Source organism: Elaeis guineensis, chromosome 8 (assembly GCF_000442705.2).
Source record: "Elaeis guineensis isolate ETL-2024a chromosome 8, EG11, whole genome shotgun sequence".
NCBI classification, from domain to species: domain Eukaryota; kingdom Viridiplantae; phylum Streptophyta; class Magnoliopsida; order Arecales; family Arecaceae; genus Elaeis; species Elaeis guineensis.
Genome location: NC_026000.2, coordinates 11,715,432 through 11,737,477, shown reverse-complemented (window position 1 = coordinate 11,737,477; position 22,046 = coordinate 11,715,432). Strand labels below are relative to the sequence as shown.

The window sequence follows — 22,046 nt, the reverse complement described above, 5'->3', positions numbered from 1 at the left end:
ACGAAAATGTCTCTACTTTTTGAAAAAATTATAAAATTCTATGGTATATTATAATATCTTGCATCAAATTATGATATCCTACGTATCAAATTATGATTTTATGCAAATAAGATGTCATAATTTTTTTTTTCAAAGAGCATGAATATTTTTATCATTCAAAATTTCAAATAAAAAAAATAAAATGAGAGGTATTAAAAAAGTGATGACTATGTGGATCAATAAAATATGATGTTGTGCTCCACGTCAGATTTTCTACACCATTCATGGTGTACAAAAGATTTCTCCCCGGCATGGAGCCCCGGAATTAGATGGAAGAAAACCTTGAATAGGTCCCCTCATAATTTGAGCCACATCTCTTTCGCTGGGCTCCATAACCAAACCATGATCCAACCTTCAAGAATGGATTAGTGATTCGCTGCTTTTAGGGTGCAACATGATGTATGTATGTATGTATATAATATCGAGAAAGGATGCCTCCAGTCAAAACCATGCCGTAGTCTCCCATCTGTTCTCTGATATGCGGGTTATTGGATGGATGGTAGTGTACGGGGATATATTTAAAATACGTGGGATAAATGGTCCACATCTTAAACATTTGATAGAGAATCTACGCGGTTACTTATTCATGAGCCCATGGATGTAGTCATTATTGGATGCCAGCAACAAGAATATGTGTTCAAGACGTACCAAATTTAAGCCCAATGATCTGCTCGACAACATAACATTCAGCCTGAGGAACATATATTTGCATCCCCACCCCCCCAACACCCCCCCCCCCCCCCCCCCCTTTTTTTTTTTTTTTTTTTTTTTTTTTTTTGTGGCATGTTTCATGATTGCTTTAGGTCCAAGGAAAACGTTAATTCTCCTGAAGAAGCACTACAATCTTAAAACAAATTTGTTTAGGCAATTAAGCATGGCCTGGCTTTTTCTCTTTTGTTTTTTTTAATATAAAAAATAAAAATGATGAGTTTTATTTAAAAGGTTCCAAATCTAAAATCTATCTCAATTTTAACAAGTTTGAAACATATGCCTTAATTATACATTCTCCATAACAAAATTCATGCTAGATAATTGGGTGTTTGAAAGATGAGGAAAAAGAACTCCAGCTATATGTTACATATCAGGCCTCCTCCAAATGAGTATATATATTCGTGTGATCCATCTTTAATAACTATTATCTTTTTTACTATTTTTCTTTTCTTGATATTATATAAAAAATTCTAGATATAGGAACCGGAGAGAATGAGATGGTGCTTGGTTCGTAACCATAATCGAAATCGAAATTGGAATAGGGATCGGAGTAACCAAATCTCCTAAAATATTTGGTTCATGATCAGAATTGAAATGAAAAATTTAAATTCATAGGAGAGAGAGTAGGAATTGAGTTTTAGATGGATTGAGCCATTTCTATTCCATCCTGGAATCGAAATCGAAATGAGACCCCCTTTCCAACCAAGCGGCTGGAATGGGAATCATCCATTCTGATTTCCATTCCAATCCTCCATTCCTCTCAATCAAGCATCTCCTAAAAATAAATATATAGCATACTATAAATATATTTTTTTAGTCTTCATGACATATAAATTAAAGACTACCTGAACGATTTTATTTTTTTTAATTCTAAAATTAAGTTATTTAATAAGTTTTATTAATTTCCATCATCTTTGCTACATTAAACACCCCACTATATCTATGACATCTAGATATTGAAAATATGTTATGCTTGTTTAAAATAAAAATGGATATGAATATTCCCAAACCATTTTGCCCTAAGGTCTGAATACAAGATGGACAATAGATATTCACCGAATGATTGATCCACATATATTGAATATCTCATAAATTTTTTTTAGAATACCATTCATCTCATACTTAGATCTAGGAACCGATTGTGAAGGGACCTAAGATATGTGTCATCTGCATAAAAACTTATTTAAAAAAAAAAATCAATATCTAAGTATAAATCAATAGTCAAACTATGTTCGAACATTTCATAAAAATAAATTATATAATAATAGCATATATATAAAGATAAGGTCAAATGGATTTGAGCTCAGATCCGATCAGATCAAAACTGAATGATGGAAAGTCTTACATCGATGATCCAAGCCGTTGGATGTGATCTACTACTTTAAAACTGCTGTACTAAAAAAAAAATCATTTGATTTAAAGACCACTAGCCTGTGTATTAAGTGATTAAAAAGTACACCTAATTTCATTTTATTTAGGCTGTCCAATTTTAACTACTTAATGCATAGGCTAGATGTTTCCAAATCATATGATTTTTTGTGTGCAAGTAGTTTTGAGATAGTAGATCATATTTAATGACTTAAATCATTAATTTAAAATTTTTTTTTATAAAATTTTGATCTGATCAGATCTGAGTCCAATTTAGATCAACCTGATTTTAGTTTGGCGCTCTCTCTTTCTATATATATATATAATATATATATATATATATATATATATATATATATATATATATATATATATATATATATATGTATGTATGTATGTATGTATGTATGTATGTATGTATGTATCATATGCTAAATTATGGATTGCCCTATCTCTAAGGAATGGATAAAAAAGAATCTATTCTACCACAACTGAAAGTATCAATATTGCACTATACAAAAAGAGACATTCAAATTTATTCCTCACCTCTTCCATGATGACCAATGTGAAGAAAATCCATAGAAGGATTCCTCACCTCTTTCATGATGACCAATGTGAAGAAAATCCATAGAAGGAAAAAAAGAATTGTATACCTAGGACTACTATAGAGCATGATCATTGCAGAAAAGAAAATTGTAAACGTAAACTCCAATAGAAGATCCCAACTTGGAAAGAAAATCAACAATTGAAGTGTCGTATTAGAATATATAAACTAAAAAGGAGATTAGATGTCAACCTCATAGAAATACAATAAAGCCGGACGTCCGGCCAATCTCCATTCAACTTTTAAATTGTAATTATGAATTCACATGCAAAAACAAGATGTTAGTGATTTGAAATTGATATGAAAAGCCAAGCACAAAAATAATGAAAAGAATCTAAAAGGAAACGGTAGCTAGAGACCCAATATTTAAAGTAGAGCAATAGTAAAAAATTTATATATCAGAAGAAATCGAAAGGAAAAAAAAAAAGAGTTAAGCATTCTATTTCAAAGAATTCCCACATAGCAGGATGACCAACCAATCTTTATCCCGCGTCTGGATTGTATGTTGATGATTTCGTAGACGACAAAGGAGTTGATCCAGTTGGAATTAATATGGAAAGCCAAGCATCACGACAATGAAAAATGTAAAAGTTAACTCCAATAAGATATGCAACACTTAAAAGAGAGATAATGATTGAGTATTTACGTGTAGAAAAGGAATTAAAGAGAATGAAGTCATCAAAAATTCTAATAGGATAGGATGTATAGCCAATCACATTCCTTTTTTCGAATTCTATATTCATGATTCTCAAAGCATAAAAAAGGAAGGAGTTTATGTATCTAAAATAACATTGAAGACAAAGTATTTTGACACTAAAAATGTCTAGAAATAGATTACAATATATCTAACCTTTAAATAAACCTTACGATAGAAATTTTATTTCATAGTAAACCACGACAGAAAAAGAGGATCAGAAATCTAAATCTTTAGGATCTGTTCTTTTATGGATAAATATCACGAAAAAGTTGATCAACTTTTTCATTAACCAACTTACCCATATCTCATGCTTTTCAAAATGAATAAGTCATTTTTCATAGATAGTATTTACCTAGGAAATAGAAAAAAAAATCTTACCCATATAAGGGATGGTTAAATTATTTTTTCATCGGTCAGTAAAGTAGGTATTTAATTTTATTTTTAAATACTTTATCTTTATTTTCAATGCCTTCATCATTTTATACTTAATAACTCAGTCATTCATTTTCTCTAAATCTAAAAAGCATAAAGGATAATATGAGAAATATGATAAATTTTAGCAAGTTACTCAAAAAAGTAGTAATAAAAAAAAATATAAATAATAGATTTCGAAGCTATTTTTTCATATATAAAAAAATATGGATAAATTATTTTCATGTCTAAATATTGTCTGAATAATATTTATCTAGAAAAATATAGATTCTTAGATAAATTTTTATCCATAAATGAATTGATGTTAAAAAATTCTTGTTTAATAGAATGTCCAACCAACCACAATTCTACTTTTAAATTGCACATTGCAATAAAAATAAAAGGATTTATGTCTAATCTCCATAGCAATGTGTTGATGTTTCCAATAACATGCAATGTTGAATCATAACATAGATACATGAGTATAAAAAAAAAAAATGCGAGACTTCAGTCTAAATATCATAATAAGAATGGACTATGAGATAAAAATGATAATTTTTTTATTTTTTAGATACCCATATATGCCCCTTCATTTTTCTCATTCTCTTTCTCTTTTGCCCGATTATCTTTTCTTGATCAATCAATTTCTTTCCTCCTCTGCCCTGAAAGAGAGAGAAGGTGGATCATTAGTTTTAGTTTTTCCAGGTCATGACAACGACTTTTAGAAGGAAGAAAATGATCCATTATCTCTATATATTTAATAATTATTCCTACCATTTCTTTCTACCATCAAATACTACGGATTGTTAGTCCACATATTTCAGTCATTGCCAAATCCATATTTTACCTTAAATATGTGCGCATATTTCCTAAAATGTGTTTTTTTAATAAATCATACAAGCAACACGTGGCTAAAACTTTGGCACGTGTCAGGGCTACCCTGTAGTTTTATAGACCCCAATTAAAAGAGAGCTGTTTGAAGAGGGAAGGGCGTTTTGGGCATTCCACCGGCTAAAAGCCAAATATATGAAAAAAAATAGACAAAGGAGAGCTGGGGAAGGGTGGAAGAAAGTAACCAAGTCGTTTGTGGGGGCGAACGGGAGTGCGAGAGGAAGCAAAGGGAAAAGAGGTGGAGAAATCAAGACACCGCTTCTCGTTTTTTGTTAAAAGGAGAGAAAGCCAGCTCCCATCTCTCACCCCCTCCCCTCCCATCCCCAACCCTAGACCTTCCCCTCTCCCTCCGCGCCCTTTACATCGCTCCAAACCTTCATCTCCGTCTCCTCCTCTCTCCCTCCCTTCCTTCCTCCGATCAGCGATGCGGAAGGGGAGAGCTGGCGCGGCCCCGGCAGCGGTGGAGGCGGCGATCGGATCTGGATCGGGCCCGGAGGTCCGGTTCCGCGGCGTCCGGAAGAGGCCGTGGGGGCGGTTCGCGGCGGAGATCCGCGACCCGGCGAAGAAGACGCGCGTCTGGCTCGGTACCTTCGACTCCGCCGAGGAGGCCGCCCGTGCCTACGACGCCGCCGCCATCAGCCTCCGCGGCTGCAAGGCCAAGACCAATTTCCCCACCCCGTGCCCTCCCTTCCCGGCCGTCCCCCTCCCTATCTCCTCCTCCCCCACCGCCATCGCCGCCGCGGCCGCCTTTCCCCACACCCCCTACCCTCGCCAGCGCCAACCACGGCCGCAGTGGCCGGCCTCCAGCAGCCACAGCAGCACCGTGGAGTCCTTCAGCGGGCCCCGGCGCTCCTCCGCCGCTCCCCTCAGGTCTCAGCTCAGGAGCCAGAAGGCCGATCCGCCGCGCGTCCTCCCCGGCGAGGAGGACCTGCACAGCGACTGCGGCTCCTCGTCCTCCGTCGTGGACGACGATCTCGGGGACATCGCGTCCGTTTACCGCCATCCGCCTCTGCCGTTCGATCTCAACCTCCTCCCGCCGCCCGACGACCACGACCTCGCCCTCGACTGCACCGCCCTCCGCCTCTGATTCCCCCGATCGGCGCCGCAGCTGAAGGAAAAAAAGAAAAACATAAAATCTATTTGCTTTATATGTTTCTTTTTTTTTCCTGCTGTAGTCTTTTCCTTTTGGGGTCTTATTTTCTTCTTCTCTAGTTGAATCTATTTCGTTATAGCATAAATCTGAGATTGGGTTTTGCTTCTCTAGTCTCTATTTTTTTTTTTTTTCTTCCTTTCTTTCCTCTGTACAAAGGGCAAAAAAAAAAAAAAAAAAAAAAACATAAACCGATGAATGAGAAAAATTAGTGCTTTATTTGGATTAAGATTTTTCCCCCTTCCGTTAATGTCGATCAAGATCAGGGGTCCGGTCGTAGTGGGCCCCACAGTCCACTGCTGTGGGTTTGGTCGCCGAACTGCTACGCCACGCCATGGTTTGATATTTTTGAGACGAGATGGTGAATGGCAACCATTCGGTAGGAAGGAGAAGGTAGGGCGCGGCGTTCGCTACCGGAAGGGAAAGTTTGGGGGTTGGTTGGCGTATTGCATTCATACGCCTCCTTTTGGTTGCTTTCACATAATAGATACCCAGTAGGCAGCGGTGCGGAAATGAGAAGAAGGTTGGGGGGCAAAGAAGAAAACTCGATCTTGTTACATATTGTTTTTGGTTCTCTGTACATGGGCTGGTACTCTGTGCAGGAAAGGAGCATGATGTGCACATGGGGTGCGGTGTGTGGACTGGCATGTTATTGCTAATTTTGAAATGGTCATCGAACCGTATAGATAAGCATCTAGGCGTTGATAAGATAAGATAACCATGGATTGTATCTTTTATTCTTGTGGCCATAAATGATTGCCGCTGCCGAATGGCTCAAGGCATTAAGAAGTGGACGAGGCAGCATGAGGTAAAGTAGCCAGAGCACAAAGCAACTTGCCCTGCAATTGCAATAAATATGCCGTCGTTGAATCCGTTTTAGCTTTAGGGATTGCTTGCAACTGTTCCAAGTGCTGATGACATGCTCATAAACTCTGGAAAGAAGTAAAATTATGCATCAAGTTATCCTGATAGTTGAATAGAGGAGAAAAGTAAAAAGAGTTCATGAGGATTGAGGGGTGTTGATTATGGACCATGCTATGGACGGTATTATGAATGGTATCGTATGGCCAAGAATGGTAGATGCCCGAGGCCAGGTTTTTATTATTTCTTTCTCCTCTCTCATATTGAGTTTTTCAATTATGGTGGTTGAGTAGTTACTTGTAGACAATAAATCATGCCATCCAGCTGCTAAGACATTATGTGTATCAAACTACTCCTTTGGAGGGTTTGCACAATCTGATGAATTGTTAAGAATGAAGGTTTTTGTTGGAGACACGAAGTTCATTACATATGATGTGGCTAATATTCTCCACGCATTTCGATTCCAAATTAACAGCTATGCAAAGGTTAAGCAGCTTGGAGAGCTGAAATGTTTCTGAAAATGGATTGGTGGAATATTTCTGTTTGAAACCTCTTTTTTTCATAATTCATTTTTCCTTTTTTTTTTTTTTTTCTGTTTTTTTTTTTTAAAGAACTGGGATGGGTGGAAACCTAGCTATGCATTGGAGTGAGGGTGGAACCAGAGACGGCTCTCAATCCTCTATCAACACAAGAGACTTTATAACTCAGGCTGTTGGCATCCTCGGGTCATTACTTGATTAAGTACATGATCTCTTGAAAGAAAACGGCTAGCAGATGCTGCTGCCAAGCTATTTCTTCCGGAAGGTTTTACAACCTCATGAATTGCCAAGAACAAAAGTTTTTTGTTGGGGACTCGAAATTTTATCACATGCCTTCTGAAGACTCTATAAGAGATCCAAATAATATTATCGAGTGTATTTTAATTGCAAACATATGGCCAAGCCAAAGTAGTAGATCTATGGCTTGGAGATCTATTGAGGTATGTGGCAAATACATGACAACCACTATGCTACAAGTACAGTTGATGTACAAAAGTTTCTGAAAATGAATTACTAGAGGATTTCCATTTTAGATCACTGCAGCATGGAACTGCTCCAATCAGTCGATCAAGCACAATTATCAATTAAAGTTGATCTAACATGAAGGGAAAAGTCTTTGCAGGTCACATCCAATGAAGGTTACAAATGGTTGAATCAATACGTAGACAAATGCCTACCCAATTCAAAAGAATGGACAAGCTACAGAAGGCATTTTGTTTGTGATTGTATTGTATGATATAATGGAACCTTTTTGAATTGTGAAAGACGGACTTATTGGAGCTCCTTTCAGTACTTGATATCAGTCTGATGTTCACCAACAGACCTCCCTGGTCACTAGAGGCGAGCCCCGAGAAGACGAAGAAGTGTGAGACAATCAAATGGTCTTTACAAGGAACTGATTGCACTTGGAAAATACATGAGGAAATGACAAGGATAAAATTTAGTCAGTAGAAGTAGGATATACCATCAAATGATTATTAGAAGGAACCTATCGTGCTATTAAAATTCGTAGTGTTCCCTCAAAAAGAGAGAGAGAGAGAGAGAGAGAGAAAAGAAAAAAGAGAATATCTGTGAAATGACAAGGCAAACATTTAACCAGGAAAAGGAGGATATGACAGGGAGCTCAACCTAAATTTTTCAGTGTACCAAACCTAATATCTGCCTAAAAGACCCTGAAAAAAAAAAAAAAAAAAAAAATCAAACCTCAATATAAAGGAATAAAGCGACCAGTTGTTTCTGAGCCTGCCTGAGTCTGGCTAAAATATACCATGTCTGATTGGTTAATTACAGTCGAGTCCACCTAAGGTCTTATTAAAGAGGAGTATCATGTCTTACCATAAAAATAAAAATAAAAAAAAAAAAAAAGAAAAGGAAGAAGAAGAAGAAAAGAAAAGAAAAGGAGTCTCATGCATCAGTGCTATGCCAATGAAAACAATCCTCAAATTGTGATGCTAGAGCATGACAAACTGCTTGGATTTTATACATTTGACATTTGTATAATTCAAACTGAACTTGTCTCTGCACTTTTTTTTTTTTAATAGGCCGGATGAGTCATACTAATCTAGTATGAATACATTCAATAAAATTAGAAAATAAATTGTCATGCAATGGGACTGGCATGGTTGTATAATCGGCCCACAGCACATCAAAAGAATGCTCGGTCACAAATATTGGCACCATTATATATAGAGGTTTAGTTCAATCCTCTAGCCTCTTATTGTCATGTAGCTTTATGTAGGAGACCGAGTGGAATGGACAAAGAGGATCAACACTCTAGATTCAGCTTTGTATTCTGCATATACTAAAATTGACCACATGAAAATTTAGGGAAATTGATCTCCCTTTCCCTGATGAATCTGAATTTTTCACAAATTCCCATTGACCAAATTTTTTTAGATTTCCGACAAGTTGGATGACTTGCGCTTCCACTTTTGATCGCATACTTGCTAAGTTGCTATATGGCCACTTTTTCTCTCTCAAAGAAGAAGAGAGAAAGAATTAGTACTCTAAGATAAGTTGGATATGCTTTAAAATATGTATATCTTTGAGAATATTCTCAAGATATTAATATCCTCAAAAAGGCAGGCATGCCATCTTTTTCCCCTCAAGAAAAGGGTGCACATGGTTGAACATTTGGCAAAGGCAAACAAGGATTCAGGAGTTTGCTTCATAACATAATGAAAGTTTTGTCACAAAAGCATATTTTATTAAGAGGGGGTGAGGAGATCTGTGGTTGGATTAATTTTGGTTTGGGGGAGGTTAGCACAGGTTAGTTCTGTGTCAGGCTTGAACTTTAGGATCTGTTTAGGGACTTAAGGGTGGATTCTGGTGGGCTGGTTCAAATTGGTGCAGAAGACCCAATTCATGGATCTAAATAATGACTTGGGTTAGGTTTAGGTCAAGTTTATGTGGACAAAGGACCACTTGCTCCACCAAGCATAAAAAGGGAAGTTGGCATGCCGGTTTTGTTGCTGTTTCTGGCGTTTATATGGTCGGTTTGTCGTAGTCCATTGTTTGGCAATATTGCTTTGGAGGTTGCTACTTGTTGGATTGGTGGCCTGTTCTCTGCTTTGTTTTAGCGGGCTACGTGGCTGTTCCCTAGTTGTTGAACGGACATTTGGGTGGGCCCCGGTTCAGGGACTGTGGCCTTGTGTGGCTGATGTTGGGGGTTGTGGTCTTCTTGTTTCTGCTAAGGTGGTGGCTCTTTGTGGGCTATGTTCTGGCCTTTGAGGGGTTTATTAGTCTTAAATTTGGTTGTCATAGTGGTGGGCTCGTGGTTATGGTTGTAGTTGGCAGCTTTGCTCTCTTCCTGTTCCCTTGCCTCTTCGATGGACAGTTTTATTTCTTTTTTCTTTTTTTAATCTCTCTCTATTGGGTGAAGTCTTCTGCTAGGGCTCAATGGTCTCAAGGAAATGAATCCATTGGAGTCGCCAAGTCTACTAATGGAAATTTATAAACAAAAATAAAAGAAAGAAATTTTAGTTTTGATTGATGCTTAATTTGGAATGGAATAAAGGATGGATAAAACGTGGATAAAAGTTATTCCTGTGGAATAAACCATAATAACTGGCATGTGAATGTGTTACAGCCCCACATCGTATATTAGTAAAGTGGATGCGGATTCTTTACGATACTATGATGCATCGTATGGTATGATGTATATGCGCATCATCCATCATACAATGAATGACTGCACATAGCCGCATTCATATTTATACGATCGTATATACCATCCATCATGAGATAGATGGCATTATAATGCATCGTACTATGCGATGCACTGCAGAGGACCATGCTTTGGTGCGGTGCACTGCAGAGGACCGCGCATAAGGCGTGCAAAGGTTGTAATCCAATGTTATCTTTCACGGCGAAACAAAGAACACATTCGCACGAGTCCATTTCTGCTTCCAGAGTCGTGCAAGGTGCGATCGTGTCCTGAAAGATACATAACCCGAGCCCTAGGTTTGCGGGTAGGTTCGACTCCATAGTGGGTTGCCGTTGGAATTAGCATTGTCCACGTGTCGGCACGGGAGGCTATGATCTGTATATTCTCTTTTAAAAACCTTTATGTGGCTTGCCGGGCATGGCTGGGAAATATCGTGGAAAGAGATGGTGACCGTTTAATTTATTTTAATTGATTATAAATCGATCTAGATTATCTATTTAATAAAATAATCTGAATTTTATCTGAATTTTTGATCAATCTGATTTTTATATGTACAATAGACATGGTTTTGAAAAGAGTAAAAAAATATTGGAAAACAGTATTAGGTGATAAGTCTTAGATATAGGTACAATAGACGTGGTTTTGAAAAGAGTAAAAATTATTGGAAAAAAGGATGGGTGATAAGTCTTAGATATAAAAACTTAATAAAATAGAATCAAAATCAAGATGAAATTGAAATAGAAGAGTTCATATTACAAAAGTAATTAAGATGAAATCGATTAGAGAGAACTAGATGCATCCAACAATTTTCGACGATGGTCATGTAAGTATAGTGTAAATTGGAACCATGCCATCCAGACACTTTATTTTTTTTTTTTGTTAATTTCCTTCTAACCTTCTCATCATCACTCTTGAAATGACTGAATAATAATCAAGAAAAGGAAAAACAGAGATGCTTTCGTGCTTTTACCACCAGGCAATTAAAATATTGCAGCATGTATTTTTGACTTATATTAAATTTACTAAAACATCCAACACAACTTGCTTTTAAGTGTCATTTTAAATTATGGTGCTGAAATAGATGACAATATTGCTTCTCTTTTAATATTGAAAGATTGCATCCTAAGTAGGGGAACTTGGATGTAACTCTACCATATTCCTTCGAAAAGGTGATTGCATCCCAAGTGGAGAACTTGGATGTAACTCTATGGACGGTGATTAGCCCAAATGATATATTCCCTTGTTTATTAATTTCTTTTCTTCCCTCCCAGGTGGCTTGGGTTTATAATTTAATCAAATTGTAGCCTTCAAAAATTCTACGCAATCTTCAAGTTTGCAAACAACCCAAAAGACGCGACCAAAAAAGACTCGGCCTGAGCATGGGCAGGTTAATTGTTTGGAACTGAGACAGATGACCTACCAACAGATTCAGGGTGGTAGCCATGCCGACAGGTTGGTTTGGGATCTATTCCAACTCCAATAGAAGCAACTTAGCCGATTGCCACACGTACTCTGTTTTTTTTTTTTTTGATGAGAGCGTTAAAATGGATACATCTAACTAATCTAGAATAAATACATCCATGAGCATCATAAAATAGAATAAATGACATTGCAGAAGGGATATCTATCACAAATGTAGTATATGTCCAATAAATGGATCTACATGGGTCCCTTGGCTGCATAGGGATTGATCTGGCGTTCATCCAAGAATAAATTAAAGGTCATCATCAAGCAAGATATATGATCCATAGTGCTCTTTTTTTTTTTTCAGAGTCTTTCTGGAATGCCATCAGCTGATCCTTCCAAAATGAGGATAGTGGCCATATGGGAAGGGTGGGGGGAAACCATATTTGACCCATATGCTATTTGATATGAATAAAGAGTGCAGGTTCTTTGTGGTAGATGCATCATATGCACCATCCATCGTACGATGAATGGCTGCACGAGACCGCACGCAATGTGCATTGCAAAAGATCCACGCTCATGAATAAACTAATTCACCAAAGTGTGAACTCAATCGCACCATGGTACAACGCCGTGGCTGATCAATCAAATTATGTCGTTTTGTATTTTATTTGCCTATCACTAATCAAAGCCTTGCTTGTCTTCTTGATGCCCAATGATCCTTAATTCTCGATGTATCTTCTGAGCAGTCGTCGTTGTCCTCGACCAAGAGCCAACAAAATGCTGCCAATAGTTTACAATTTTTTGAGCGTTCTTACCTTGTTGGGGCAGCTCATTATTCCACATACTATAGTCATTATCAAAAATTGACATTTGAGACAAAATGCAAAGAGTACCTTGGACAAGCTGATCTGAAAGAATTTTGCTCAACTAATGCACGGCATCTACAATACCATACTGAAATTTTGTCTACTATAAAAGTCTAAGGGCCTAGAGAGCCAAAGAGAGAAATTGGACGAATTTGATCATGGCTAGCAATGCATGCCTGAAGCTTGCATGGCTTATTTATTTTGGATTAGCAATTGTTGGTGCTCTTGGGACAAGGAAGGAGCTCAGATTAGTTGATAGCATAAGCAAAGTCGGCTTGCAAGCACCGGCTCCAACACCATCCACTGCAAATGGTACATGCAAATCAAGGGTGGAGATTTATGGTTACGAATGCGAAGAACACACTGTAATACTTTCAACTGATTCCTCTCCCATATCATAAATCATGTATCATGGATTTGCTATTAAACCTAACCTAATGGTCAATTTGCATGGCTAATTTGTTGATCCATAGCAACCAAACAATCAGACTTATCTGATTAATAGGCTGTTTCAGTTAATAATTTCTTATGACAGCCTAGCTAGATCCTTAACTAGTTCCAGTCCTTGACCTTGCCTGAGACTGCCAAGCATGTTGCAGGTGACAACAGAAGATGGCTACATTCTAAGCATGCAGAGAATTCCAAATGGTCGTTTGGGCACACCCACCAGTGGGAGTAAGACACCAGTTCTTCTTCAACATGGACTCCTGATGGTATAAGTATTGTTGACATAGTAAATCTTGGACCAACTTATTTATGATACTTGGAATTCCTGTTCATGAAACTTTGAGCTTGGTGATTTGGCAGGATGGGATTACATGGCTGCTGAATTCACCTGATGAATCACTGGGGTACATTCTAGCAGACAATGGATATGATGTGTGGATAGCTAACACTCGTGGAACGATCTATAGCCTTGGCCACACATCACTCTCACCAAATGATTCAGTACTCCGCTTTTGATAAACTAGTTCCATTTCAATATTACGATCCCTTCCTGTCAAATGTTATTATCTTTTTAAGTTTTTCTGAATTGAGGTGTTCGTTGCAGGCATATTGGGACTGGTCATGGGATGAATTAGTTGCTTATGATCTTCCTGCCACTTTTAAGTATGTGTATCAACAAACAGGCCAGCAGAAGATCCACTACGTTGGGCACTCATTAGTGAGTTCTATTTTGTAGGTTTAGGGTCTGATGAGCTTTGAGTTTGGTGAAAACTGAAACTTGTTTTCCATATTGTTAGGGAACTTTGATTGCTCTTGCATCATTTTGCGAACAAAATCTATTGAGCATGTTAAGCTCAGCAGCCTTGCTCAGTCCAATAGCTTATATGGATCAGGTGTCATCACCCCTCGCAGGGGGCGCAGCTAAAGCTTTCCTTGCAGAAGTGAAGTTCGACAGCATTTTTGTTGAATTATATCTTTCTGCTAGCTTTGCATCTAGATAAATGATGACTTATGATTCCTTGGCAGGCTTATTATTGGTTGGGCCTTTATGAATTTAATCCAAACGGGTAATTGATCCACTCACCAGCTCAACAACCTATTTCAAAATAGTCATGCATTATTTTCTGCACTTGAAGGGAAGAATAATATGTCAAATTGAAGATAAAATCGTAATTTGGAAATACAATAGATTCAATATACTAAATATGAAGAAACAATGATAGGAAACATGTCTGCATATTGGAAATGGGGGTCGGGGGTTGGGATCTTTTTTTTCTTGGGTAAATCGGAAAAAAATTACACCATTCTACTATAAATATATCCGTGGGAAGATATCCAAAATCGGGACAGTAACACAAAATTCCATAAGAAGTTTCTATATAATTTGACTATATAAGATGCTATCCAATCTGCTATACTGTTAACCATGTTATAGACATGAGATGTTTCAAAAGAAAGCATATGTCGTATTTTCTTAAAAATAAAGTTTAAATCATTGTGAATAATATTAAGTGAGTATTATCATTAATAGAACTATTAGCATGAAATGATTCTAATGGAATGGCCAGAAAAAGCTAAAATGATCTAGGACCTCCTTTCTTTCAGGAAAAATGTTGGAATCCTACGTTCTTTCTATTTATTGTTAAGTAAATAAGAAACAAAAGATCCAGAACTAATGGGAAAGCAATACAACCATGCGTCGCATCACAAGTTAACCATCTAAGAGTCAAAAGCATAACCAGTTAACACTCAAAAACATGCAGCTTGAGCTACAATCTAAAATTCAATCTAGTTAAGACTACTGTTTCATGATCATACCACATAATTACATAATGATGCAGCTGTGTCATTTAACGACAGGGAAGCCGTTCATAATCTTCTCGAAACTCTTTGCAAGCAACCTGGTATTAATTGCTATGATCTTATGACAAGCTTCACAGGTAGGTCTTGCTCATCTTGCATATTAGTTTTAACTCCGAAAGACATACTTCTGAATGATCTTGTAACCCTTTGAGTTCTGAAATCTCAACTTAAGGTAAAAACTGCTGTCTCAACTCTTCCTCTGTCGAGCTTTTCTTGGACCATGAACCACAATCAACTGCGACAAAGAACATGGTTCACTTGGCTCAAAGTAAGTTGTCCCTTAAACTAGAAAAATAGGTCCAGGAAAGTTTGTCAATGTATCAAGTGCTTCCTAAACTAAACCTGCCTCCTACCAACCCATCAATTAATTTCAAACTAGAAACAAATTACCAACTGAAGAGTTTACATCCAATTCAAACTTCAAATCCATGACTACTTGGTGTGCTTCTGTCTAAAAATTTGTTAAAAATTTTTATTTTCATTGGATCAACAGTGATCAGAAGGGGCACCATCACAAAGTATGATTACAACAACGATAAGGAGAACATGGAACACTATGGGCAAACCACTCCCCCAGCTTACAACATGTCCAGCATCCCCAACAACCTACCTCTCTTTCTCAGTTATGGAGGTCAGGATGAGCTTTCAGATGTCACAGATGTCCAACACCTTCTGGATAGCCTCAAGTCCCATAATGGTGATAAATTGACGACTCAGTACGTGAAGAACTACGCACATGCAGACTTTGTCATGGCTGTCAATGCTAAACAAGTTGTCTACAACCCTCTCATGGATTTCTTCAAGCTTCAATGAAATCCATAGAGAGAATCTAGTTTCCCACCTGCTGAGGGGCATCAATATTACTGTTAGAAATAACTTTTTTGTATGCATGGTGGACCTTTCCTTCTTTCTTTCTCTTTCTGGCTAACATAGTAAAAGGTGATAATTTACCCTTTTTCCTACCCACAAAGTAAGTCTCCTTTAGCTGTTTCCTTCCCCCTCAAAAACATCCCTTGATATTTTCGTAAAATATACATGCCCAAGCATCATCACCTCAGCTTAAAGAAATAACATCATGTTGCTTGGCCACTGAACAAGAGAGTACATAGATTTAAATTTGTATTGGTACAATGTATGATGAAACGATTATTTTCCGGCTCATTAACCTTAATCATTAGCAGAAGCTAAAACAAAATGTAATATTCCCATCAATTTAGAGTACATCTCAGGCATATAATGGTAACTCGGTGGACAAGGAACTGGTGCCATGATAGCTGATATTATCTACACAATATGGAAACTTAGTAGAGGAGTGCTGGTGGAATACTTAACCATTGTGGCCAGGGATTTGTAGCATCTACAGCAGCCCGGCTTTGGTTCCATTGGAAAGCCTTCCATTGTCCAGGCCAACCACTTCCATGTCGACATTGCCGACAAGGATCTCCACCATTATCATGTGAGCAGTCTCTTATCTCAATCTCCTATGTCTTGATTTGGATCCAATGTCCAGGGGATTGAGATGATGATGATGAGATTATTCACATGATTATGGTGGAGATCCTTGCTGGCAATGTGGACGGGGAAGTGGTTGGTTTGGAATGGTTTGGAAGATGAAAGGCGTTCCAATGGAATCGAAGCTGGGCCGCTGTGGACGCTATGAAAGAGAACGCTATGAAAGAGAAGCTCTAGAAACTTCGCAGCATCATCCATCTCCTCACCTCCTCTTTCATTGCCCGGCCATCTCGCTGTCACTCTGCTGGCACCAGCATAGTCTGTCGATGTGCAGAGATCCACGTATCGAATTGTGCAATTGGTCCATCTCGTGAGAGGAGGGGAGTCTGCCATCTTCGAGCGCTGCTCGGCCAGGCCGAAGAGGACGGCGACTCATCGTCCGTGCTCCAGAGCTGCCGCCTTCGGTCCCCGAAGGCTCCGGAGTTTTCACTTTCTTCTTGCGAGCTTCGCTGGAGACGGTGGGCTTGTTGGGCTGCGGGGCTTCGTCCATGGGCTTGGAGATGAGGGGCGCGGGAGGCGAGACGGGGGCAGGGGCGGGCTCCTCGTCGGAGGATTCTTCTTTGGAGTCGGACTCGGATCCAGACTCGTTGCTGGATCCGGAAGCGATGGATTGGGGAGCCGGTATGATGGGCGGTGGCGGGGGGTGCTTCTTGGTCCGATCGTCGAATTCGGAGGAGGAGGCTCCTTCTTCATCGTCGACGCTGGAGCTTTCTTCTTCTTCGTCGCCGTCGCTGGAGGCGGCGGCGGGGTGATGGTTGGGCTTGGGGACCTGGGGAGCGGGTGCGGAGAGATGGATGGGCTTCTTTGGACGGGGATTTTTAGGGGAGGGGGATCGAGGAGAGGGACGCTTCCTCGCTGCCTCGTGGGAGGAGGAAGAGGATGTGGCTTCGACGGCGGGGCGTGTGGGGGGCTATCTCCACTCTTTCAAGCGAGGGTTTTATAACGAGAGAAGAGCAAGGGTTTGACGGTGGTGTGGGGAAGAGAGCATCGGTCTAGGGTTTTTTTGGGCCTCCGGTGAATCCGCTACCAATGCGTTCATCGCCTCGAGGACGCGTGGAGGGCAGATCAGCCCCGCTTCTTGGAGCATCTGCATCCACCTCAATACATGGCCTACAAGGAATTATTGATTAGAATAATCCTACTACATATATGCCGTAGACCATACAATAGCAAATCACAGCATCATATATTATTTTTTTAAATTTGATCGAAAATTTTAAATAATAAAAATTTTATAATTAACTATAATGGACAACTTTTATTGTTTTGAATAAAAAAAATTAATTTTCTTAGATGATGTGCTAGTTTATTATTAGATTGTCCAAGATATATATAATAGAACCATTCTAACCAATAATTCCTCACCCAAGAAAGAATACATGCAACCTAATTGGGTCAAATTCACTAAAATAGAAGCTAAAGTCCAACTCGACTTAAAATTCTTATCTCTTGAAACTTGACTCAAAATTGATTGAGTTTTAATATTTAAATTTAAATTTAATTTCACTAAATGAAAAAAATAATATTCGAGATCGATTTGATTTGATACAATTCCAACATGAATTGAACTATACTCGAACTCAAATTCAAAACTTGAACATTATTATATTATATTATATTATATATAATATAAAATTATATTTTAAAATATTAATAAATATATATCATAAATAATATATATATATACATACATACTTGATTAGATTCATCTTCGAATATTTTTCTATTTGAGCTCTATTCTAAAATCTATTTAAGCTATTTGAGTTTGATAATAATCAAATCAAGCTTGTATAGCTCCTAAGCTCTTTGGCTTATTTGCACTTTGAAAGAAGTGAAGAAATTACACCCTACATGAAGTGTAGGATAACAGCGGTACACCATGATAGTGAGATTTCTCATTCCTATGAGCTCCTTTCAGTCATGCAATTCTAAAGTTGATCTTGCTCCTGTACTAATCCTAGTTTTGGTTGGACTTGCTCTCATTTTGATTCTCCAAATTCTGAGGTCATATATTATTTAGATGCGCCTATTATGTTGCTACTCTTTTTGTGTTGCACTTGCTTTATTACGAGATAACATAAGTATCTTCTTAAAAGTTAATTGAACTTATTTAATATTATTGGGACAATCGAATTTGCTCTTTCTAATTCTACGTCGACTCCTATATTCGAAATCGACCTTTTGTTCCATACCTATATAAGAAGAATCAAGAGATCTGAAGAAAGGAGACTCTGAAAAGAAAGAAACTTCCAAAATTCAGCTTTCATGAAAGTCATCTAGTCGGAGTTATTATGGCCGAAGCAGAGTCATCATAGCTAAACTTGAATCATTATGGCTGAAGCAATATCTTTATGACCGACTGACCATCTTCATATCATGGCCAACTGATCATCTTCATGTCATGACCGACTGATCATCTTCATGATCGACTGACTATTTTCATGATTGACTGACTATTTTCATGATCAAACCAGCATCATAACGATCGACTGTCAAACAACCGACTGCCGACTGTGTCAAACGATCGATTGCCAAATATATAACTACGATACTAAAATCATAGATAATAACTACATGCCACGATCATTAGTGGATATAAATTGTCCACTAACTCCATTATTATGGCTCGATAATCAGGATAACTATCCATTAGTGCCATAAAAAGCGAGACCACGTGCTCAACGGTTACATCCGAATCATCAATAAAGGGAAGGTAAGGGAACAGGCAAGGGATAAGACACTTCTGGACTGATATTCTGTCAATTTTAATATTCTACTTCCTATTCGATCACTTTTCACTGACTTAAGCATCGAAGGATCCCGTCAAATACAACTCCAATCAGTGTGGATTTCTTTTACAGGTACTCTTCACCGACATCAAACACTCCAGAGGATTGATCGCAACAGATTGGTGTGCCAGATAGAAGGGCAAACAAGCCTTGAAAGAACAATGGCAAGAGGAAAACCCTAGAAGACATCTATCAACAATGGCTGGCGACCTTCTTGAGGGAAGAGGCTGTCTGAGCCAAAACGTAGAGTCCTTATGCTCCACAGCAACAATCAAGGGAGACCCACCATCCTTGATCACTCTTTCAAATCGACACCACCAATCATTGGCTGCCTCATTTCGACATAGCCAACATCGATGGTGGCGTAATCTCACTGGTGGGATTGGCCACACCACTTAGCCCATTACTCTCAATGCGTCGATTGCCACCTATCCCCCTCCCCAAAACTGATAAGGAAAAATAACGATGTATATTTAGAAAGCTTCTCCAAATGATGAATCGATCGTGATCGATGATTATGAAAGCTTCTCCAAACGATGAATCGATCATAATCGATAATTCAGAAAGCTTCTCCAAATGATAAATCGATCGTGATTGATGATACAGAAAGCTCCCTTCAAATGACGAATCGATCCTGATCGGCAATTCAAAAAATTTTTCTAAATAACAATTATGCTCCTTTACAATGGAACGACTTATGATCATGTTCTGGATCAACGAAATAATCTATAATAATGTTCCTATATAGCAGAACGATTGCTCTTCAGACATGGAATGCCAACAATCTACGACCGTATCTTCAATAAAGTTGTTCTTATGATAATAGCTCTTAGTTTCTTCAACATACTTTCAACTGAAATATGATACAATAAGCTCCGGCTTAAGATGATTGGATGATAAATATGAGCTCCAGCTCAAAGATGATTCGACGACAAATACAAGTTCCGACTCATGCCTCAAAGGGCCAAAGTAGAAAAATACTGATCTACGGATTGAAATGAGTCTCCAAAAGGCCAACATGCCGACTCGACTCCGATCGGATAGAACAACATGCCGACTCGACTCTAATCGGATGAAACAACATACTAACTCGACTACGGTCGGATGGAACAATATGCTGACTCGACTTCGATCGGATGAAACAACATGCCGACTCAACTCCGGTCGGATGAAACAACATGCCAACTTCACTCTGATCGGATGGAACAACATGTCGGCTCGGTTCTGATCGAACGAAACATGCCGACTCGACTACGATTACGAAATGACATACCGACTCAACTCTGATCGAGCGGAACAATATGCCGATTTGACTACGATCGGACGGAACAATATACCGACTTGACTACGATTGAATAGAATAATATATCGACTTGACTATAATCGATCGAAAGAATATACCAACTTGACTTTGGTTAGCCAGAAAATATTCAACAGTTATCTATGATGAATGATAATCACATTCAAAGAGACAACACAAAAAAATTTCTTTCACTACAAACTGAATGCTATGAAATCAGACTAAGATCCGATAACAAAAGAAAATTTTTTTTATTATCAACTAAAATGACTACAAAATCGGGACTCAAAGTCATGGCAAAAGATACGATGACTCTCATTGTCCAATGCGTCAAGCCATCTGAAACTTGAGAGTAAGGGACAACTGTTGGGATAATCAAATTTGCTCCCCCCGATTCTACATCAGCTCTCATATTCGAGATCAGCCTTTGCTCCATACCTATATAAGAAGAGCCAAGAGATCCCAAGAGGAAAGGCTCTGGAGGGAGAAAACTTTCAGAATTCAGCTCTCATGAGAGTCATCTGGTCAAAGCAGAGTTATTATGACCAAACCAGAGTCATCTAACCAAAGCAAGTCATCATGACTAAACTTGAATCATCATGACCGAACCAATATCTTCATGGCCGACTAATTATCTTTATATCATGACCATCTTCATGGCATAGCTGACTGACCATCTTCATGACTAAACCAGCATCATAACAACTGACTGTCAAACAACTGACTGCCGACTGTCAAACGACCGATACCAAGTATATAACCATGATACTACAATCGTGGATAATAACTACATGCCACGATCGTTAGTGGACATAAATTGCTCACTAACTCCATGATTATGATCCGATAATCGGAGCAACTATCCCTTAATGCTATAAAAAGAAGGACCACATGCTCGACGGTTACCTCTGAATCACCTATAAAGGAAAGGTAAGAGAACAAGGAATAAGATATTTCTAGACTGATATTCTACCAATTTTGATATTCTACTTCCTATTCGACCGCTCCCTACTGACTTAAGCATTGAAGGATCCCCATCGGATGCAACTCTAGTCAGCATGGACTTCTTTTGTAGGTGCTCTTCACCGATGTTAGACGCTCCAAAGGATTGGCCGTAACAAATATATAAAAAATTTAGTCCACAATCTAAAGTTAGATCTATTTTATTGTTGCACACCTTTTTTATAACTATATATCAAATCAACATTTCTTTTTTATCTTAATTTTAGCATGTTGAGGGAAAAATTCATTTGAAGTCCCAGCATCTCACTCCTTGCTAGCAAGCACATACCAAAAGAAAAAAGAGACTACAGATTATGTAAAACCAACATTACCATGCCCATATCTTACTCATATTCAATGCAAGGAAATCAAATTGTGTTCTTGCAGCATTCGTACCAGATAACAGAGATGTATTTGCCAATG

At 38.3% G+C, this 22,046-nt stretch overlaps 2 protein-coding genes across 2 annotated transcripts; both read left to right on the top strand.

Annotated features, from left to right (window-relative positions):
- Positions 1-4,871: 4,871 nt before the first annotated feature.
- Positions 4,872-5,980, top strand: LOC105050082 (ethylene-responsive transcription factor 3). The gene has a single exon (XM_010929943.4). It carries the CDS (start codon positions 5,146-5,148, stop codon positions 5,806-5,808), a length of 663 nt encoding a protein of 220 aa, XP_010928245.1. The 5' UTR covers positions 4,872-5,145; the 3' UTR covers positions 5,809-5,980.
- A 6,881-nt stretch (positions 5,981-12,861) lies between these two features.
- LOC105050262 (triacylglycerol lipase 2) lies at positions 12,862-15,833 on the top strand. Its single transcript, XM_010930217.4, has 9 exons — positions 12,862-13,075; positions 13,310-13,423; positions 13,518-13,658; positions 13,762-13,875; positions 13,955-14,098; positions 14,184-14,224; positions 15,018-15,097; positions 15,193-15,288; positions 15,514-15,833. The coding sequence occupies exons 1-9, from the start codon at positions 12,869-12,871 to the stop codon at positions 15,831-15,833; spliced, it is 1,257 nt and encodes a 418-aa protein (XP_010928519.1). The 5' UTR covers positions 12,862-12,868.
- The last annotated feature ends 6,213 nt before the right edge of the window (positions 15,834-22,046 follow it).

Excerpts from the sequence above, each read along its gene's own strand:
- LOC105050262 (XM_010930217.4), top strand. The coding sequence starts at position 12,869 with ATGGCTAGCAATGCATGCCTGAAGCTTGCATGGCTTATTTATTTTGGA. Across the intron at positions 13,424-13,517 it reads TTCAACATGGACTCCTGATG|GATGGGATTACATGGCTGCT; the intron begins GTATAAGTATTG and ends GTGATTTGGCAG. Across the intron at positions 15,289-15,513 it reads CATGGTTCACTTGGCTCAAA|TGATCAGAAGGGGCACCATC; the intron begins GTAAGTTGTCCC and ends TTGGATCAACAG.
- LOC105050082 (XM_010929943.4), top strand. The coding sequence starts at position 5,146 with ATGCGGAAGGGGAGAGCTGGCGCGGCCCCGGCAGCGGTGGAGGCGGCG.